Raw genomic sequence first — 23252 nt, 5'->3', positions numbered from 1 at the left:
TCTATGCATTAATACTGTTTCCTGTATGGCGGGTTAGCGTCGGGAATGGATGATGGTGAACAAGTATGACTATGTAAATACATGTGTATGTATATACATAAAGCCACAGGAAAATGAAACAAGATATGTTCCCAAGTGCACTTTCGTGTAATGATCACATCGTCAGGGGAGGTACAAGAATGAGACAGAAGACGTAGAACAGTCAGTTCGATATACAAGGATATATACACTGGACACAGTTCAGTGGAGACGATAAAAGCAACGACAAAGAACGAGACTGGGTAAAATTTCTGGAGACGAAAGAAATTGGTGTCATAACTCCTGAATACACACTGAGGTGAATTCATATTGAATACATACTTAAGTGGATGCATACTGAAATATACATACATAGATACATACATGTACAGTAGCGAAGATCATTACAGGTAATGAAAAATCTAACTGATATATACATAGTTATAAAACCATGCCGTTCGAGTAACCAACTGGTGTTCACAACGATCTAGCTCGTTACCAACAATTTCATGAGACCTCGCGGATGAATCACTGTATCAACGCAAGGGATGACGTCCTAAATCTTCAGAGTGATCCTAGTCAGTCCAGGTGAGTAGAGGCCTCACACTGCCTAGAGGTCTCACGCTCTGATTGATCAGAAAACCCCTGATGTAACATAGTTCGTAAAAAAAATTCGTGAATTCGTGACGAGCGATCGAAACTGATCTTTGATAACCGTTAGCCAATAATGTGTTGCCATTTAGGTGTAGCACAACTGTCTTCAGTGTCATATCATCTCTGCCTGTCGGTAACACATCCTTCCTGAACTACAGAATATGAATAACAGTAACGTGTCCCAACTCAACACTGACGTGGCCCAGTCTATCATTTAACTCTTCCTTACACAATACTAACAGGTCCCAGCCTATTACTAACATGTCCAGCCCAGCAGTAACAAGTCTCAGCATCATTAACACGACGGATCCAAGCACTAATATGTCTCATACCAGCACTAACACGTCTCAGCTCCACACTAACACGTCCCATCCCAGCACTAACACATCTCAGCCCCACACTAACACATCCCATCCCAGCACTAACACGTCTCAGCCCCATACTAACACGTCCCATCCCAGCACTAACATGTCTCAACCCCACACTAACAGGTTCCATCCCAGCACTAACACGTCTCAGCCCCACACTAACACATCCCACCTAAGCGATAACACGTCTTAGACCAACACTGGCACGTCCAGCTCCAGCAGTAGCACGTCTCAGCCCATCACTAACACGTCCCATCCCAGCACTAACACGTCTCAGCTCCACACTAACACGTCCCATCCCAGCACTAACACGTCTCAGCCCCACACTAACACATCCCACCCAAGATCTAACACGTCTTAGACCAGCACTGGCACGTCCGACTCCAGCAATAACACGTCCCAGGCCCATTAGTATGTCCCATCCCTACTTACACTTCCTGGTCTCGCCATTACAATGTCGCTGCCGTGTCCCCACAGACATCGCCCAGAGCCTCTACATCACCAAGGTGGACGTGCCGACGCACACGGCAGTAGGGGAGGGCGGGTGGCTTGAGTGTCAGTTTGTGGACGAAGGGGAGAGCATCTACGCCCTCAAGTGGTACCTGGGCCTGGACGAGTTCTACCGTTGGACGCCTGCAGAGAACCCCCCGGTCAAGACCTTCCCGGTGAGGGGCGACCCGCTGACGGTGGACACAGCGGCGTCCTACAAGGGCCGCGTCAGGATCCACGACGTAACCCTAGGAGCTGCCGGGGTCTTCCGCTGTGAGGTGTCTGCTGAAGCCCCGGCCTTCCACACTGAGTCTGAAGTGGCCACCATGACTGTTGTGGGTGAGTGTTGTAGTGTCACCATGACTGTTGTGGGTGAGTGTTGTAGTGTCACCATGACTGTTGTGGGTGAGTGTTGTAGTGCCACCATGACTGTTGTGGGTGAGTGTTGTAGTGCCGCCATGACTGTTGTGGGTGAGGGCCACCATGACTGTTGTGGGTGAGTGTTGTAGTGCTACCATGACTGTTGTGGGTGAGTGTTGTTGAGCTAACGTGACCGTTGGAGGTGAGTATTGTTATAACTCAGTGCCTATGTAAGGTAAGTGTTGTAATGCCGTCATGTTTGTTGGAGGTAAGTTTCTTAGTGTTATCATGACATTTAGGTAAGTATTGTAGTGTTGCCATGGTTGTAGTGAGTATTGTATTGTTTCCCTGATCATTCTACGATCAAATTCCGTGTATAAACATCTGATAGAGCCATTATGACTATCATAAGTTACTTGTAGTGTCTTAGTAATTGTCTTGATTGACTTGTAGAGCCTCGACGCCTGTCGTAGGTAACTTGTAGCCCCTCCATACCTGTCGTAAGTGACCTCAGTACCTGTTGTAGGTGACCTTGTAGTGTCTCTTTAACTGTACTTATTGAGAGAGGCTTGCAGAGTCTCTGTACCCCTCGTAGGTGACTTGTAGTGCCCATTTGACTGTCGTAGGTGACTTGTAGTGCCCATTTGACTGTCGTAGGTGACTTGTAGTGCATCTATAACTAATGTAGGTGATTTGTAATCCTTCTATTCCTGTCGCATGTAACACAGTACCTCTATTCATGTCGTAGGTGGCGCGCAACGCCTCTATACTTGTCGTAGGTGATATGTAGTGCCTCTAAACCTGTCGTAGGTGACGTGTAGTGGCTCTACACCTGTCGTATGTGACGTGTACTGCCTCTATACCTGTCGTAGGTGACGTGCAGTGCCTCTACACCTGTCATAATTGAGGTGCAGTGCCTCTATACCTGTCGTAGGTGACGTGTAGTGCCTCTATGCCTGTCGTGTGTGACGTGCAGTGCCTCTGTGGCTGTCGTGTGTGACGTGCACTGCCTCTATACCTGTCGTGTGTGACGTGCACAGCCTCTATACCTGTCGTAAGAGACTTTCAATGGTTTTGTACCTGTCGTAAGAGATTTCTAGCGCCTTTTTCCCTGTCTTGGGGGACTTGTAGTGCCTGTATCCCTGTCGTAGGCGATTCATAAAGCTTCTATGCCAATCAGAGGAGACTTGTAGTGCATCCATGCATGTCGTAGGTAACGATAGTGGAGTAGCACTTTGACCTTTGGGTAAGTAGCTTGCCAATCATAATTTGTGGATGAGTGTAACACCGTAAAACCAAGACAGCAGTGACTTACAGTGCCACAGTTACTGATGTAGGTGGGTAGATCATTGTATGCTGTTTTGCCTTCATAGGTAAGAGATTTGTACTAGTGCCACCGTATTGCTGTCAACCGTCTGGTGTAATTGATCGTTAACAGTTAGTGTCTCGTAACGATAATCATGACCCTTGTGATCTCGTAGCGCAATCGTACTATTGTATATTGTCTTGTTTGCTTAGCCGTTTTCAGCTAATGTCTCGTAATGTCATCATGACTGTCATGAACTTGTAGGTGAGTGAGTGGGCTGTGCCGCCACCATAACTGATAGGCCTTGTGTTGTCTCAGTGAGGGATGGAGTACCATTTAATGACACAGTGAATGTGGTGGAATGTCTTTTGATCCCACCACAACCTTTCTGGTCGAGGCTCGTGTCCAACCCCATCATTATAGAGAGATCAATTATCATTCGAGTTTAAGAACGTCCGATTCATTTTTCAGCATGACTACTGCCATGGCATCATTCATTACACGGCACATGATGATAATCCATGACCACCTTGCATGTGGGTAGGCTAATGACTGAACTGGTCATGCGTCTGTGTCCTAATGAACGTCTTACACCATGAGAGAACATATGAGACTACAGTCAATATCCCTTCGTTACTATGGCTCGCGTTTTCCTCACACTGACCAGACGTGTTTGGTGCAGACAGCTTATCTGTTGTAACAGTACAGCCTTCGAGTGCACGATGCTGCTGCTACATCTCTTCTAAGCAGATCATGAGGGAGCAGTAACGCTTGCTTTTAAAATGCACAGTAGCTTTCGTTGTTACATCCTGGCTGGCAACGATGGCTAGAGGAATGACGGTTTGGTAGGAACTCGCGTCATTTACAGGTGAAGAACGAGAGGTTCTCTTTTTCAGATACTCTCCTGAACTTTACTGTTTCAGCCATATTTGCATACGTCTCTTCTTTATGTTAAAAAAAGAAGATTAAAGTCGACCTTGGATGTGAGTCACAATACATATTGTGTGGATTAATTTTTCTTTTTTTTTTTGTTTCGACGTCATTACCGAGTCAGGATCTGTATAGCATTAAACAATATGTCAAACACAGTTCGTAAAGGAATTCTTTTTTTCTTGTCGTATTTGACCTTGACCCATTTCTCACAGGACAAGAATGACTATTGCTACTGTTCAGACCCATGATTGAGGTGCCTCTTTGCTTCTGTTTACCTTCGTGGTCAAGTTCCATTTGTGTTGCTTACTCTCGCACGCGTGTTTAGGTTCCTTACTGTTCAATACTATGATACAGCTCCCACTCCACATTTTATTCTCTTGATCAATGTAACTATTACTTTCTTTCATTTCCCGCGTTCGGAGAGGGTTGCAGGAAAATTCAGAGCTTTGTCACGGGAATAGACATCAGAAAAAGGAAGATCATTATCAAGGCAGACTAAAGGAACGGCTGCTTATATCTTTGGAATTAATGTGATAAGATAAGGCCTTTCTATCTGGTGTAAACGGGAGATGTGAGGCCATGGATAAAGTTTTCTATTCCACCTCGATCATTGAGACACACTGACGCTATTCTTTCCCCTGGACCCCCGGCAGACCTGCCTGACGACAAGCCCAGGATCAATGGAGTTCGTGGCGGCAGCTATCCCTTGCACCAGGAGGTCGTCCTCAACTGCTCCTCGCCACACTCCCAGCCGCCAGCCATACTCACCTTCTACGTCAACGATGAACAGGTGAGCTTAACATAGGGTTGTCTCCAGGATCGTGACCATGAGTGCTTAGATAGGTGACTCCATCCTAGTTTTCTCCTCTAGGATGGTGAAGCTGAACATTTTGCTGGTGGCTTCATCCATTCTTTTTCCTCTAGGATGATATTACTGAACCACTTTAAAGGTGACTTCAACCTCTGCCCCTGCCCATACTAAGGTGTAATCCAACACTTTCTTGGCGGCTTCATAATCTTTCTTTCTAGGATGGTGTAACCATGCACTTTACATGTAACTTTATTCTCTTTTTCCCTCTAGGATGAAGAAACTCGAACGCTCTGCAGCCCCGCATGCCTTGCATTTATTTCAGAGAATTATGTGCAGTTTTCAGGGTAATATTCTAAATTGTTGCAAGGGTAACGAGATATGAAATAGCATATGTCAGTCAGTCGTAAATGAAGCCATTTCTCAAAGGTCTAGTAATGTTAAATTTATATGTGCATTTTTATATATTTGTCAGATATCATTTCAATACTTCAACCATTGCTGAACAGTGTATGATAAATGTTGAATCAGCATAATAATGTTAACACAGCACGATTATGTTCAAACAACATGATAATGTTAAAACAGCACGAAAGTGTTAAGACAAAATGAAAATGTCAAAAGAGACCATGATAACGTCATAATAACATCATAATCTCAGGTCAGCAAGAAAATGGTAAAAATAGTATGATAATGTAAGACAGCATGATAATGATAAGATAACGCGATAATGTTAAAGTAGCATGATAATGTTAAAACAACAAAATTGATGTTAAGAGAGCTTGGTAATGTTAAGATAGCATGATGCTGTTTTCACATCATGATAGCGCTATGACGGCATGATCATGTTAAAACATCGTCAAAATGTTTGGACAGCATGATCATTCTGAGTCAGCATGATACTTCTAAGACAGCATGCTAGTATCATTTCGATTTGTCGTTATCGGGATTATGACACAGTGCGACCCATGCTTCACTGCGGGAATTATCATAGCAATGAAGGTTAGAATTCCTTTTAACTATAGGATTGTAGAGCATGATAACCCAAAGTATTCAAAACATACGAATTCTAATACGATAGATGTGATGTCTGAATCAGACTGTTGTGGTCATTCGGCCTCGAAGTTATGTATGTCTGTTGTGGCTATTTCCCTTCGTTAATGACCTTATATAAAGAAAAAGGAAACATAAATAAAAACGAGACATTTTATGACATCCCCGAAGGAAATGTAATCCTTACACTGATCTATAATTTCAGTACTTTAGCTCTGAAGTGAAAGTTTCAGAAATTCGCCAAAGTTTCCGTATAATCTTTCGGTGTTGTATATATATCGTTTAAGATAATTCACACGTTACTTGTTACTTGTCATTTTCTTACACAAGCACGAAATAATCCCGTATGTTCTACGAACAAATACGAGAAAGTTTTGATATCACATACAGCAAAAAGGTAGAGATACATAAGTATCTTTTGATTCTGTAATGGATGTTCCTTTACCCTTCAGAATGTGCTCGACAGCCTTCTTGTCTTGTGAACCATAATTACTTGATAAGAACGGACGCCCAACCAGCACATGACAACACTTACAGGAATATATCCAAACTCTTCATCCTGGTCTTTAAGATGTACAACGTGGCAAGCGCATTGATACTTTCCCTTGTTAATTAGTGATTTGGTGGCTAGAGATGGACTCATCGACAGAAAGCAGTGTAGGGTTTTCATCATGGAACCTCCGACTGACTACATTGACAAGTGCAGTGCCTCAGGGTCGGTCCTCGGTCCCACTCACTGTCTAATGTACGTAAACGAACGAGAATCCAAGACCTCAAATTTTTCGATCGTCACAAACTTCGTAGAATAAGCTACAGATGAACAGTATTCTTAGAGCAATCCACAGAGATCTTAAAAAGGTAGAGGAGATGCATGGCAAATGAAACTCAGCTTATACAACTGTAAAGTTAGATGAAACTTAGCTTATATAACTAAAGTTAAATGAAACTCAGAGTATATAACTGTAAAGTTAAACTCAGCTTATGTAACTGTAAAGTTATGCACTTCTGGGGGAAAAAATCCTTAGCAAGGCTATGAACTGTTGGACAATCGCTATCCAAAGTAAATAAAAAATGAATCCTGGAGTCATTATCAATAGCAACATAAAGTCCTCTAAAACAGTACTCAGCAAAAAGCAATACAGTAAACGAAATGCTTAGCTTTATAACTAGAAACATCGGTCACAGAACACTCTGACATTTTCCTGACACCAGACTCTTCAACTTGTAAGCAGGAACACATCTTGAATATTCTGTTCATTTCTGGTCTCTGAGCTTCAGAGAAGATGAGGGGAGACTTGAGCAGATACAAAGAGGGACGTGCTACACCACTGTGTACTCCTGCACCTCAACAGACCAGGTCAGATTGCACACCCTTATGCTTGCGTCTCCTCCTTGTATCTTTACGTGCAGAGTATGTGTTAATTATGCTTCGTTATGGTGCTTAGCTCTGCTGCTGTGATCTGATACATAAAAAAAGACAAAAGCTATTTACACACAGGTCACTCGATCTTGGGGAACGCGGTAAGTGCCTGGAGAGAATGCAATAAGCGCTTGCCTCTATCCTGAAGAACGTAGTTCAAGGTCGTTATACTTGATAATCTAAGGTCATATGGTGACGTTATCAGATGATAGGTCACATGGTGACGTTATCAGATGATGGGTCATATGGTGACGTTATCAGATGATAGGTCATATGGTGACGTTATCATATGATAGGTCACATGGTGACGTTATCAGATGATAGGTCACATGGTGACGTTATCAGATGATAGGTCACATGGTGACGTTATCAGATGATGGGTCATATGGTGACGTTATCAGATGATAGGTCACATGGTGACGTTATCAGATGATGGGTCATATGGTGACGTTATCAGATGATAGGTCATATGGTGACGTTATCAGATGATAGGTCACATGGTGACGTTATCAGTCGATATGTCACATGGTGACGTTATCAGTCGATAGGTCATATGGTGACGTTATCAGTCGGTAGGTCATTTGGTGACGTTATCAGTCCATAGGTCATATGATGACGTTATCAGTCGATAGGTCATATGTTGATGTTATCAGTCGACAAGTCACATGGTGACGTTATCAGTCGGTAGGTCATATGGTGACGTTATCAGTCGACAGGTCACATGGTGACGTTATTAGTCAATAGGTCATACGATGACGTTATCAGTCGACAGGTCAAATGGTGACGTTATCAGTCGGTAGGTCAAACAGCGATGTTATCAGTCGGTAGGTCAAACAGTGATGTTATCAGTCGGTAGGTCAAACAGCGATGTTATCAGTCGGTAGGTCAAACAGCGATGTTATCAGTCGGTAGGTCAAACAGCGATGTTATCAGTCGGTAGGTCAAACAGTGATGTTATCAGTCATTAGGTCAAACAGCGATGTTATCAGTCGGTAGGTCAAACAGTGATGTTATCGGTCATTAGGTCAAACAGCGATGTTATCAGTCGGTAGGTCAAACAGTGATGTTATCAGTCGGTAGGTCAAACAGCGATGTTATCAGTCGGTAGGTCAAACAGCGATGTTATCAGTCGGTAGGTCAAACAGTGATGTTATCAGTCGGTAGGTCAAACAGCGATGTTATCAGTCGGTAGGTCAAACAGTGATGTTATCAGTCGGTAGGTCAAACAGCGATGTTATCAGTAGGTTAGTTTTAATCCGTCGTATTTTCCCTAACATCCAATTTCCTATATATTTTCTACATGTCGACAGATCAGCTGTTTCCTGTTTGCACTGGGAACCTTTGATCTAAATTCATCGATAGAGGTGATATTGCGAGTCATGTCAGAAGAGACGGACGCAGGAGGGGTAGTTGGCTGCTGCTGTCGATAAGATCAATGTTTTATCCCACAGGATCGACGTGTTCCAGGCGTTCGATAAGATCAATGCTTTATCCCACAGGATCGACGTGTTCCAGGCGTTCATTGAAACCAGCTGGCCAGATGTGTCGAGGAGTAAGTAAGCCTCTGATGCCAGGCCAGGATGTTGTGCTGTGAAGCACCAAATCTAATCCTTCGTCTCCCCATGAAACAGACTAACGTATTCTCTTTTTTTTTTGAAGTAGTGCGGTGAGGTGCAGATCCCTCTCAAACGCATGCCTTTCTTAACATGAAAAAAAAAGACTTTCAGGTTTTGGTGTTGCTGAGAACGAGGAAAACGAGCAGAGGCTGGTTGGTGACCCCAAATCATTCTAGGTTAGCTAATGGAGTTTACGTCAGCGACACTTCCCTCCGTACACGACTTCGCTTTTCGGGTAACTGGGTAAACTATATATCACATGCGCTAGTGGACATATGTGATTGTGACGATAGTAATAGTCTTGCTATCTGTCGTATAGTTACCAACGACGTACACCAGGGAATATCGAAGTAACTTTTTTAGAAATATCAGTCTGCTTGCTCATCATCTGGAAGGCAAAAGTAACACTATAAATTCAGGTGTATTGCAGATAATCAGTACTAGGATTACCCTCTTTAGTAAGGCGATCATTCTCAGTCATTCGTTAGTTAACCTTTGTTTAGAGGAGGGAGTTGAGTTTGTAAACGTGTGGCAGCATATTTACATGTGGGCTGACGTGTGCTACACCCACGCGTATTGGCAGGCTTTTCATGTCCGTTTTGGCAAATTGGAACGGAGCCTATGTTGATCATACCTGTCTCCATTCGCAATCACGTCTTGTAACATTTTTTTTCATTTTTTAAAGTATTTCATGTAGATGCATTCAGAAACAAACCAAAAGTTCATAGTTGAACATAACTGTATATAAAAGGTGATATGAATGCTATTAATGAATCTTGGAGTGGTATTGATATTGCCGAACATGCAATTCCAGGATGGTGAGTTTAACTGCGACAGAGGAAACAAAGTTGTCGGTGATGTTTTTGCTCTTAGTTAAGGCTTTTCTTAATCCTGTGATGAAAAATGTAGCCGTTGATGATATCCTTCCAGTTTTGTGGAAAATGAAGGTAAGCTTCCGAAGAACATAATGTAGAAGTTGGTTACAGGCCCTAGACACAGATACTAAAGGTAAACGAAAGACTTTATGGCCAGTTAGCAGAAATTCGTAATAACGAAAGACTTTATGACCAGTTAGCAGAAATTCGTAATAACGAAAGACTTTATGACCAGTTAGCAGAAATTCGTAATAACGAAAGACTTTATGGCCACTTAGCAGAATTCGTAATAAACATGATTCGATTGTATTGGATATCTTAACATAACGGTATGTAAGAAGGAAAATCCCTTTCCAGTAGTTCAGGGCTTTAGACACTACCTGAACTTGCTTGTTAGCGTCCTGATACAATGAAACTGAGAAACACACACCTGACATGAATATAATAGACCTAGCTCTAGCTCCAGTGAGAATCCCTTTTTATGGTGTTATCGTTGGAGAAAAGTAGCGACTGAATACTCCTGAGGAAGTTTTCAACACTGATCGTAGTGTTGGTTAAGACATTAGTTGTGTCAGAATATCAGATTTGTTTACATAATTCAATGGTATTCGCAATATCAGATTTTCTATTTACATAATTCAGGTGGTATTCACACTGCCCTGGACAGGATAAACTGGGATGATATCGTCAGAAGCATCGGTATGGAAGCAGTTTGGGAAAGTTTCAGTCAGACATTTACAGTAGTTGAGGGGACGTAGGTGCCGATACATAACATACGGTCATTTTCCATAACTACGTCAAATTGTGAAACAGCCAAACAAAGAACCGCCCGTTGTTTTAGTTCACCACATATGAAACTGAAAGAGAATATAATCCAAATGATAGACTCACTCACTTTGATTTACATTGGAAGACTGAAAACCTTGTACCTCAGCATGACATGTATGTCTCAGAAGATACTGAAAAAGACTAAAGACTTTCATAGTTATATCAGAAGCATGGGAGTCATTACCAGTTAGTTACTCTGTCTGTACTTTGTTGAGGAACAGTGACTTAGTTCAAGACAATGATGCCATGGCAAAGACAGATGACTATTTTTTTAATTGATATTCACCAGTTAAGACTCAGCTCATCTTCCAGAGTCAATCCTAGTAATAGAAGAGCTCATTCTACTCATCCCATGAGCAGTAGCGCAGAGAATGATCACAGAGCTCACAAAGGGTCTATGTCAGACCACACTGAGTAGATGATCATAACATAAATTGTTACATATTTGGTTCATTAGTAATTTTACCGACTAGATGCAAAAAGTGGACGTTGTCTTAGAATTTCATATATTTTGTTATTAACAATACTGTGTCGAGCCATTTCTTGCAGGGTTAGTTTCAATCTATCTCTAAAAGGCTCTAATTTCATACAGTTTGAAATAAACCAAAGCACCAATAGTATCTGTAGCCTAGTTATAGTCTAAGAATCATAAAAAGTTACATTCTGATCTTAGCTCTTTAGGGGAAGTAGTGAGGATAGAGGAGAGGTGATTCAGGTATATGGTGGTGATTTTTACAAGCTCGTGAGCGATGAGTATGGCGGACAATTCAATTTGCAGGGTAGATGCCCTACTGTTTATTCCAACATATCTATTTAATCTGTTACTACTGAGCTGGATCACGTTGGCAATACTTTGAGCCCTCCCAGTGGCAGAGATAAAAAGGCATTCATCCCCGTGCACTGAGAGAGTGTTCTTCAACCTGCGCCTGTACTTGCTCGTACGTTCGACTTTTAAAACCAAAACTTGTCCTTCTTCAAGAACACATGAATTGCAAAGGAATTCAAGCAGCAACAGACCATTAGGACCTAAAGCGACTGTTTGTGCCAGCGGGAGAGAACAGAATCGCATAGATTAGTTTAGGAAGACATACATTTATCAAAGAGGAAAGCCTGAAGACTTTTCATAAAAGCAAGGAGACGCAAATAATATCATTCATGGATTTAAAGCGAAATATTTACGAAGCCTATGATAGATGTATCTCTGGTCCGGCTTTCAACTGCTCTAACCAATCGGTAAATGATTCCATATACTAACAATTACGTTGATGAAAAGTATTTCATTTTATCTCGAAAAAGGATTAACATTCTAAGCCCTCTAACCATCGTTCTGTTGCTTTGACTTTTATTGTTTCCCAAGTCTTTGCAGCCCTCCTCAACTCCCATATCCTCAGACATCCTTAATCTCACAGTCTTCTCTCTGGTCACTATCATGGCCTCCTTAGGGAAAGATACATCGGTGATATTCTTTTCTATCTTACTAATGTCTTGTAATCATTTTTGAATGATGTTGGCCAATCCTATGTAGTTGCCCTTGGTATATCAAGAGCTTTTGACAGGTGTGGCACCAAAGTCTAATCTCCGAGTTCCCCTGTTTGTTTCTCCTCTCTCTCTCTCTCTCTCTCTCTCTCTCTCTCTCTCTCTCTCTCTCTCTCTCTCTCTCTCTCTCTCTCTCTCTCTCTCTCTCTCTCTCTCTCTCTCTCTCTCTCTTCTCATTGTTCCTTCATATCCAGCTTCCTCTCTGGTCGATCCATCTCATTAGTTGTTGCCAACATCTTCCCCTTTCCCTTACGAAAGAAGTTTTCCCGCAAGATGCTGTCCTGTCTCTTACACTCTTCCTCGTTTTCATCAATGATTTGCTTTTCTCAACAGATAACTAATATACTCATATGCTGGCGACTCAACACTTCCTTGAAACATGCTTCCTGCGCTCTCGCTCGACCTGTATCTGCATCCTTTGCAAGCTCAGACTAGGAAATATTGCAGTGAGGTAAAAAGACTCTGGTTTGATACCCCAAAACCCATTTCCTACTCATCTCTCTCTCTCTCTCTCTCTCTCTCTCTCTCTCTCTCTCTCTCTCTCTCTCTCTCTCTCTCTCTCTCTCTCTACATCCCCTTAAAGATTTCTTATCCCTTTTCATGGATCTGAAATTCCACTACTTAGCGCAATGGACATACTCGTTATCACTGTAACATAGAGCTTATCTTGAAAACTTTACTTTAATACAAATAGTAAAGTTTGCCTCTAAGAAACTGGGAGTCCTGTTTGGATTCCGTACATTCTTCTTTTCCGAACAAATGTCTCGTTTCATGTAGGACTGATCCATCCATGTATGGAGTACTGCTCTCATATCTGGAGAGGTTCTAGTTCGTCATGCTTACTTGGGAGGGTAAAGTCGAAAGAATTTGATTTATCAACTCTCCTACTGTCGTCTCGACCCATTTGCCCTATCCGGCATGTTGGTTCACTTTCCCTCTTCTATACCACTCCCGGCACCTGGTATCATGAGTGCCTCGTATGACTCGGCCAGCTACCGTGTCACATAGTTGCTGTGTGACCATTGCCAACCCAAAGGTGGGCCGTTTTGATAACTGTTTCCTTCTCTACACTTAGAAGACTTGGAACTCTCTATCCCTGAGGTCTTTCCTAACCACTATGAACAGCACCTTTCTAAAAGACGAGTTCTTTTTCCCATTTCCCGCGAAATACTCAATGTATTTTCCTTTCCCTTATGTTTCCCCTTCGTCAACCAGCATCTCACACAGTTAAGGCCGCACGATGTGGACTTTGGTCCATGACTGGAGCCTCCAGCATAAGAAAAAAAAAGGGAATGTTAAAAGAAGAGAATGACAGTAATGTATACATACGCATAACACTGCAATTTCCTTTTCTTTCAGACAAATTGTTGCCAGAGTTTTTAGTGTTGTATAAATATGATAGTATACTTTAGAGTAATGATACACAGTATAACGTTATAAGATAGTATAGAAAGTAGTCAGTAACTAACAGTCTTACTCTTTCCTATAGAATTTAGCAATGGGAGGCTTTCATGCCACTCGTGTTCCTACCGGCTGTTGTTGCCTGGGGAGTGGAGTGATGGGAAGGGAGCCTTTTTACTCCTCTGTCCTGACCCGAGAGCTCTGGAATAGATTACCAACAGACAGATAAAGGCGTCATGGCTCAGCACACCTTCTATGTTTTCCTCTCTACTGTAGTCTCGCCTTTTTCTCATTCCAGGCCGACCCTGCGTGGCTGGTGCCCTACCCGGCTCTGGAAGACCCGGCCACTGGCCTGGAGACGGCGGTCTTGGGGCTTCGTCTCTCGCTGCGGCCCAGACTGCTCCGTGGGGGCGTCGTCAACATCAAGTGCACGGCGGCCGTCCTCAACCTGTACTGGGAGAGCAGTGAGGTGTTTATCTCCGTCGACGTGCCCTACCACGCCTCTGTTATGGAGGGCCGAGCAGCTGTTGGCCGAGGTGGGTGGTGGGTTGGGTGTAGTGGGTTGTTGCTACGTTTGTTATTGTGTGTGTTGTGTTCCTGGTGGTGATCGCGATCGGCCTGTTGACCAGCGCCCTCGAGAGGGAGGAGTTGAGGCTGGTCTCCCTCCTGCAGGAGAGACACAGGCAGGCTCACTACCTCTACGTCCCTTTCTTCGGACGGGTGCAGTACAAGGCCTTCACTCCCTCAGTTGAGGTTCGCTCAGACTTATGGCATTTAGTACTTGATTAATGTACTGACCTTGAGGGATTTGGCGTCTGAGCCCAGGGTATCGACGATCTGCCTCGACCTTCTCAAGGGCGTGCTACTGAAGGAGGTCCTCCTGTCCTGGCAGGCGGGCCTGGCCGTTGGGGTACTTCTCCTGGTAGCGCTAATAAAGGTTCTCCTCAGGTGTGTGCGCGCCAGGGGATGCAAGGACCCCGTCATAGCCAAGGGCAAGGAGAAGGGGTCTGGTAAGAAGAACGCCGGCAGCATTATAGCTCCGGTTTCTGTCAAGGACAACATGAAAACAGCTCAGGGTGGTAAGAACAACAGGAAAGCTGCAGCTCAGGGCGGTAAGAACAACAGGAAAGCTGCAGCTCAGGGTGGTAAGAACAACAGGAAAGCTGCAGCTCAGGGCGGTAAGAACAACAGGAAAGCTGCAGCTCAGGGCGGTAAGAACAACAGGAAAGCTGCAGCTCAGGGTGGTTAGGAAGATCCAGCTCAGAGTAGTAAGGAAGCTCCAGCTCAGAGTGGTAAGGAAGCTCCAGCTGTGTGTGATATGGCCGAAGAGGCGAAGTCTAGCAACGACCTAGTTCGTAAGAAGAAGACCAGAACCCGTAAGAAGAACAGAACTCCAGCTCTGGGTTCTGGCAACAGGGCTATTCCAGCTCGGGGGTCTGGTAAGAACAGAACCCCAGCAAAGGAGTAGGACACACGCGAGACTGGTAATAATACCTTGAGGCGAGAAAAGAGGTGGCTGGAGTTTCTGGAGATACCAAATGAAAAAGGAGAGAGTTTGTTCAGAAGGAAACCCCATCTATTGAGGACGAATTTGGTATTAAGTTCCCAGCGAGAAGGAACTATATCATCCTACAAGGAGGTCGTCAAGGGGTCACTCAGGCTTGCCTAAGACTACAGCGTCTGGCGGACCTGTCTCAACCTAGTGGTGTCGACCTCCTCGCGGAAGTGAACAATCCCTCGTCCAGGGTTCGTCCTTCCAGAATTTGGCCTGTGTGGGAACGTCTTACGAATGGTGAATGTTGACCCCAGTCTACATGGTTTAGTGTTAGGTAGATCGGGGCAAACCGTGCAGGGCATTAGAAATAAGTATTGTGTTGACATCTACGTGCCCGGGACGGCGGAGGAGTACAAGACAATCGATATTGTGGGACAAAGGGAAGATGTACAGTCGGGCAAGAAAGAGTTGCTGTGGCTCATTAGACAAAGCACCAGGCGTCCCTCTAGAATGTACAGTAACTCTCAGAGGCGCTTCACCCAGTCTTATGAGAGAACATCCAGGAGGAAGGGGCCTAGGGCTGTGTTTGGTGATGTAGCCGAAGAGGTGAAGTCTGAAGTTGTGTCTGATGATGTAGCCGAAGAGGTGAAGTCTGAAGTTGTGACTGATGATGTAGCCGACGAGGTGAAGTCTGAAGTTGTAGTGTTTGGTGATGACTGGCCGGAGGATTGACGCTGGTAAGTTGTTCCCGGCCAAGATGGGTTGTGGACTGAGTTGGTCGATGGTGGAGTTGGCTGGATAAGGTTTCTTCTCGTCAGGCAGGCTATGGGTTGGCCATACGCAAAAAATTATGATATTAATGAAGGTTTATACAAACTGGATAGCTTATTGTGGGCAAAATTAGTAAACAGTTTCCTGTCCTTTCCAAATAATAAAATTTCATGAAAACAACGGTGCCAGACCCGAACACCACCAACAGGAAACACTTGTTTACCGATGGCGTCTTACCTCCGCCTCTTCTTTGTATATAAATTGACTGTTCTACGTCTTTCATCTCATTCTTGTATCTCCCCACACGATGTGATCATTACACGAAAGTGCACTTGGGAACAGGAGTTCCTTCTATCTTTATAAGGCTCCTGCAGCGCTCAGGAAGCTGGCCACTTCCAACGTTCGGGACAATAGGTCATACAGCGTTGCGATGTAAGCGTGTGCGTCTGTGTGCAGAGAGTGCAGACAGTTGAGGATTAGGTGCTCGTGTCTTCTCTATGGTAGTTGCATCGTGGGCATGAAGGGTCATCGGATATGTCGAAACAGTGTATTTAGTGTTGTACTGATGAGTAATGTCAAGAGAGAAGAGCATACAGGAAAGTTTGACTCGTGTTTTGTCTTGGGACTGTGGCTTTTGATGGGTTGTACGTCTGGTGGGGTGGACGTCTGGTGGGTTGTACGTCTGGTGGGGTGGGAAATAAGACTGAGTTAAGGAGGTCGGTTGTTTAGTGCACGTCAGGATATGTCAGTGTCTTTGTGTTTTGTTCGTGTTTTATTCATTGAGTGTGGAGGCGTCTGTAAGTAGAGTTTACTGAAGTGTGAGGCAGGGCGTTTACTGAAGTGTGAGGCAGGGCGTTTACTGAAGTGTGAGGCAGGGCGTTTACTGAAGTGTGAGGCAGGGCGTTTACTGAAGTGTGAGGCAGGGCGTTTACTGAAGTGTGAGGCAGGGCCAAGCTATTTATTGCTACTTAGGAGTTAGTTGCTGGTTATAGTGTGGTTTGGGTGGGAGGGAGTCTAGTTCTGCCGCATAGCGAATGATTGCTGAGCATGTTGAGGTGGGACTACACAGGGAGGATCTCTGTTTCATGGCGGAAGTGTGTGTTTGTGGTTGCCAAGCAGCCAGTCATCGTTCTGAGTGCACTATTTTGTGTGGTTTGTAGTTTTGTTATGATTGATTTTGAGATGATGGATGATGAGGCAGGTGAGGCAAAGTTTAAAGTGCAGCGGATGAATTTATAATAGATGTTGAGGGATTTTTTTTTCTTGTATCTATATCTGATTTCGGTGAGGTTCTGAGGGCATTTAGTTTGTGTTTTTTTTTGTTGTTGTTGTTGTTGTTGTTGTTGTTGTTGACGATACTGATGTGAACAGTGAAAGTTATTTGTATGTAGTACGTAACGCCTGGAAGTTTGGGCGTTTTGTTTAGTGGAAGTGACTGTCCATTCAAGGCGACGGGAGGATGTGGCCTGGATTCTTGTCTCTATTGTGTTAAAAATGTGATTGAAGATTTCTCTGGAGATTCAGACCTGTTCTTGGTGAGCCACTGTTCTCTCTCTCTCTCTCTCTCTCTCTCTCTCTCTCTCTCTCTCTCTCTCTCTCTCTCTCTCTCTCTCTCTCTCTCTCTCTACATACACACACACACACACACACACACACACACACACACACACACACACATATATATACATATTCTTTATACTTATACCTATCATACTTAGTCGCTGTCTCCCGCGTTAGCGAGGTAGTGCAAGGAAACAGACGAAAGAATGGCCCAACCCACCCACATACACATGTATATACATAAACGTCCACACACGCACATATACATACCTATACATTTTAATGTATACATACATATAAATACATGCACCTCTCATATACGATACACTCATGACATACACCTCTCACAACACATGCATCAGCACCAAGTCTATAATCAAACGAATTGCCTTTAGAGCACTCACTTGACCAATTTTGGAGGAGAAAAACCTCACTATTTCCCACAAACAATACATCAGCTCTATAGTAAACTATGCCTCACCTATCGGGTCCCCCACCCATTCAAAGGCAAGCATAAGAGAGCCACAAACCACACAGAACAGAGTAGGTAAAACAATCAACGGATGCTTACCAGCCACAGACAATCAACACCTGCACAATGATACGAAAATTCTTTTGGTACAATCCCACCTTAATATGCTCGGCACTCAGTTCTCTGCACCACTACGGACCTTTCATCCGAGCCACTTCAGTTGCCTCCCACTACCTTTCATCCGAGCCACTTCAGTTGCCTCCCACTACCTTTCACGCAGAAATATATAGCATAGCTATGTCTGTCACATCAGCCACATCTGATATGATTTGTGCCTCTGTCAGCGGCGTTTTTGACTGTGCACCCCCATGCTCACCCTTGTGAGCGGTAGCGCGAAAGGGTTACCGAGGTCACAAAAGGGTCTTTGTCAGACTCCAGTAAGCATATGATTACCACATTAACTGGTACACAGTCGGTTCAGTACATAAGTTTACGGTCTTTCATATGGTAAGTTTGTTTACCACATGCAAAAATCGGATACGGTTTTAGAGTCTCATGTATCCTGATATCAACCATAAGGTGATGTGCTATTTCTTGCTGGGTCTGTTTAGGAAACTATTTTTCACAGTCTAACACAAAGGGTTCTTGTTTGCGTCCATATCTCTGGCCACAAGCTTTACAGTTTAAATGATCAGCATCTCCAGGTTTATAGCATTGGTAGCATCTGTAGTATAGTTTAGTCTAGCATAATGGCATCTTTTATTATGGTGATCTTGTTGCTTTCTTCGTTTGCTTGTAACGTGACGGTTTGCTGAGAGTAGTATAGTATCAGGTGCCAAGATATGGTGAGGGTAGAAAGAATAAGTCTAGGAGAGACGCATGCTGATGCTAGAGGGAACAGTAGGGTGGTGGAGGAGGTGTGTGGCGGTGAGTGGTAGAGGGAGGTGTATGTGTGTTGGGGAAGGGTAGATCAGGGTGGCACAGGTGGTGCTGGCGATGGGTCATGTAGTCCCCGGACTCTGGTGAAGCTGCTTCATTACACCAGTGGTTCTTGACCTTGCTGTTCCCCTTGATATTACGTACCCATTTTCAGTGGTGACTCGTAAATTTCTGTTTTTATCTTAGCATATATTTGTCTGTGATCTTTGTTTCTACATTGATGCGTCTTGCCAAAATAATGAAGCTTTGAGTAAAGCTTGTTTTCCAAAGCTGTGCTCTGCTTTAACATGACAGCCCTGTTGCGGGAGACGTTATGTTTCTCGAAATGCATCTCACGTTCCCCTGGTAAAGCTTCACATGGACCCTGCTGAGGCTTCACGTACTCCCTGGGGGTCTGTGGACCCCAAGGTGGGCGCCACTGCAGTAGAATATTTATGGGGCAGTGAACCATTATTTTCTCTTCGTAGTTTATATTTCAGAAACGCTGAAAATACTAACTAATGTTTTATTAAGGAAAAACACACTATGTAAAGCCTTCTTTTGTTTTCATCTTAGCTTGGGTAACAATGCATCTGGTACCTAGTAACAGCCTTGAAGAGAAATGAAGAAACATGGATCGTATTTATATTTTCATACATACAGTGAATCTTCCTCTTTTAAAGTGTTAATTAGATCTCAGTAGGACTGTCATTCGCAAAATAAGAGCCAGACATAGTTGGTAAACCATGTAAAGGTTGACCTAGATACAAGAGCCAATTTTATGGTGTTTGGAACAGATATGAATGACATCCAGACATATGTTAGAGCACACTTTAGATAAATGGTATACATATATACGAAGGCCAGCCATCTTCCTGAGAAAAAAATTGACATCATCTCCTTTTCTTTCCAGGTCATCCAACGGCCACAGTCAACACCCTTACAGTGGCGGTCACCGGAGTCTTTGTTATGCTCAAGCCATACTAGGATCCCTCAGCTCCTCTCCCTCAGGTGAATAGCCTGGCTCACGGGCCCTTCTGCATGTCCCTGCCACACGAGTGACCTCTAGCACCCATACGTCATGTTGGACGCGGGACGAGTGGACAGTTCGTCAACAGGACCTTCTGCAGTCTCTGCTACACTGAGAAAACATTAGTCCCTTTCTCTTCAGCAGATGAGGATCGGGGCTAAAAGTTTGATACCAGTACACTATGATGTTCCTGCCACACTCGAAAACCTTTTGCCTCCGTCCATTGGGTGGACAAGGGACGGTTGGACTGTTTGTCACAAGGACCCTCTGGAGCTCCTGTCTCTCGAGTGGACGAGGGACCTGTGACCTTCTTTAACATAGACGTCTTCTTCTGCTCCTGATGTACAGAAACCCTCAGCCCCTCATCCCTCGAGTGGGTGGGAAATGGACCGTCAGCTCATATTACCTCTGGGTCAACGAGAGATGCGAACAGACAGACAGCTTGGACATACGGAGGCCTAAGCTGAGGTACGGACATATCTACATCCCCGGGTGTTTTAGCGAACTGAACAAGACACGGCATCGGTGATGTACGAAATATTTTGCGGACGCTTAGAATCATCAGATGAGGATTTTGGAAATTAAACGAAGGGGTGTAAGGAAAGTGAATGGCCTATCACAGACTGTTTACATATTATCTTATTCACATCAATTAAAAAAGTTCTCATATTACCAGCTAACAGTATCAGTAAGACGAAAAATGAACTGCACTACCGTGAAGAAACTAGTCAGCAAAGTATAACGATTCATTTATCTCTTCAGGGAAGAACACTTCACATTCTGTCTGTCCTTCAGTTACTGAATCTTCACAGTAACATGACCTCCTCTACAACTCTTCATCCTTTGAGGAAATTACAAAGTCTTGGTAGGAACACCGACCTTCGCCTTTGCAGATGTGATCTTGTTTGCAAGTCCTGGACTGCCAGCGAAGATGTATGCACACTGTGATTTTGGTTATATTCTTGAGGAATTAATTACTGGTATATGACTCGGGTGAACCCAGTGCAGATGTCACACACACACACACACACACACACACACACACACACACACACACACACACACACACACACACACACACACACACACACATATTCCTCGACCCACTCACTAGTCTTACGGCTCTAGGATTTGATTCCCAGACAGGGTAGTCGCCTCACAGCCGGGTCGACTCTTCATCCTTTCTTTAAAATTGTTTGATTAATAGACATCTGCAGTGAACTGGGATGAATATAGGAGAGAAAGAATCCTGCCTACATATTTCCTGCGTTTCGAAGGAAGCGACTAAAAGTGTCGGAGCAGGGGGCTGGAAACCCTATCTTCCTGTCTCATTTTAGAAAAGAAAGAACAGAGAAGAGAGCCAAATGATGATTTTTCCCTCTACGGCTCTGTCATCTGTTCTTGACGCTTCCTCGCTGATGCGGGAAACGGAGAATGGATGATATATCTATACATATATATGAACTAAGTGCATATGAACGCGCACTTTCATAGAACATACAAACCTTCAACAGCACTCCCGCCTGTTGCACAGGGGTCCCGGGCTCGATCCTGGCGGTAGGAGGTCAAGAGGTTGAAAAAGATGGCAAATGAGAGTTATGGTGTGGGAGTATTAATAAACTTTAGAGAGAATAAGATTTTTTGGCAGGTCAGTAATATGCGGAAAGCAAGAGACTAAACGGGAACATCAGTGATGGGGGCAAAAGGGGGCCAAATGAGGATATTCCCTCAAAGGCTCACTCCTCTGTTCTTAACGCTATCTCGCCATGTGGGAAATGGCGAATAGTACGGGGAAATATATATATATATATATATATATATATATATATATATATATATATATATATATATATATATATATATATATATATATATATATATATATATATATATATATATATGTGTGTGTGTGTGTGTTATGTACACACAAAACTATACATATACATAGACATATCTCCCAGTTTTGTGGGGTTACACTCTCAGGAAGATCATGGGATAACAGGTCGGTACATTCTGCACTGGAGGTCACACGCAGAGTTCTAGTCCAGTCATCCTCTCTCACTCTTTATTTTCGTTTATCTAATCAAACTTTTTTTCCCCCTCTCACTGTTGTCCCCTCACGTAAACAATGCCTTCCGTACCCTAACTGTCAGATCAGGGCAAGATCCATGGCAAGGTCACTAGACACGGTGAGCTAGCGTGATATACCTTATAATCAAACTACTTAAGAAGGATCGTAGATGTAAGTCTACTTTAGTTTCTGAGTGTGTATTACAGATGAGGTTCGTACTCGTTAATTTTGTCACATTTGAGAGGTTTAGAGATACCGGGTTTTCCTCCGATACTTGGCAGGTTGTGGTGTTGTTGCACTCGTGTTGGAGATGAGGACATTTATATAATCTGCGTGTCAGATGGTCCTGTGGTTCCCCCACCCGACCACGGAGACACGGCCTACATCTGGGACCGAAGGTTAGATCATACGCGAGGGTTACGTCACGTTAGACCGAGGTGCTGAGTGTGCGCGCGTTGATACGACACTGGACAGATTACGTCAGCACCATAACAGAAACACCTGCCATTACTTCTTCCCGAGAGATCAGTAGGGCTGGACTCGGTTGATGTGTCTTGGATCACACCCTCCTGCAGCAACCAGCATGACAGAACCATTCATTAACGGTGAAAATATTGCTCCCCTGGACTTGTCATCGCCCTGAACTTTACGAACGACAACCATGTCACCATCAACCAAACTATGACCATAGCTATTAACCTCGCTTTCAACCATATCCCACCCATTCCTGTCACTAGGCCTCTGCCCCATCCAGGTTTAACAGTCCACAAAGCTTCTCACTTTCACTTTAGACGAGACTCGAATCGGGAAGGAACACTTTAGTACGCCCATCCGATCTTCCAGCTATCGTTTCTGTGTTCTTTGGATGAAGACGTCTGAACTCTGCATCTAAGATTTGAACATCTGTTAGACTCTCATTCTTCCTAGAAATACGTATGTCTTCCCCATCTTATCTTCTTTTTCTCCAGCACAGAGTAAGGGATAATGGACAAGACGCAGAAAAGGACATCCAAGCCCATCCCTGATCCCTGGTATATCTCCTATCAAGAGATGCGCAATAACTCTGGCCCTCCAAACACTCTACAACCATCAACTGGACTTCATCAAATGGTTCAGGATAAAGCTGCTTCACTGTATTTGTTATCAGCTCCTCCTGTCACCTGAGATCCCTTGAGTTTTAGCCGCAATATGACACCACAACATGATCGAAATCGTAGGGGGTTTGCACAGAGCGATACAAGACCCTCTTTCTCACTGTTGTCATCACTGA

At 43.8% G+C, this 23252-nt stretch overlaps 1 protein-coding gene across 1 annotated transcript in view; it reads left to right on the top strand.

Moving 5' to 3' along the window:
- LOC139755788 (uncharacterized) overlaps nt 1–21694 on the top strand; it is a 207141-nt gene extending 185447 nt beyond the window's left edge. The window contains exons 2-5 of the mRNA XM_071674410.1: nt 1518–1868; nt 4782–4918; nt 13964–14201; nt 19795–21694. Coding sequence (XP_071530511.1) covers nt 1518–1868; nt 4782–4918; nt 13964–14201; nt 19795–19868 — 800 coding nt within the window. The 3' untranslated portion in view covers nt 19869–21694. The remainder of the gene's footprint in view (nt 1–1517; nt 1869–4781; nt 4919–13963; nt 14202–19794) is intronic.
- The last annotated feature ends 1558 nt before the right edge of the window (nt 21695–23252 follow it).

Source organism: Panulirus ornatus, chromosome 20, assembly GCF_036320965.1.
Source record: "Panulirus ornatus isolate Po-2019 chromosome 20, ASM3632096v1, whole genome shotgun sequence".
In the NCBI taxonomy this organism is placed as follows: Eukaryota; Metazoa; Arthropoda; class Malacostraca; order Decapoda; family Palinuridae; genus Panulirus; species Panulirus ornatus.
Note: the sequence above shows the minus strand (reverse complement) of the source record. Positions and strands in the feature narration are given on the sequence as shown.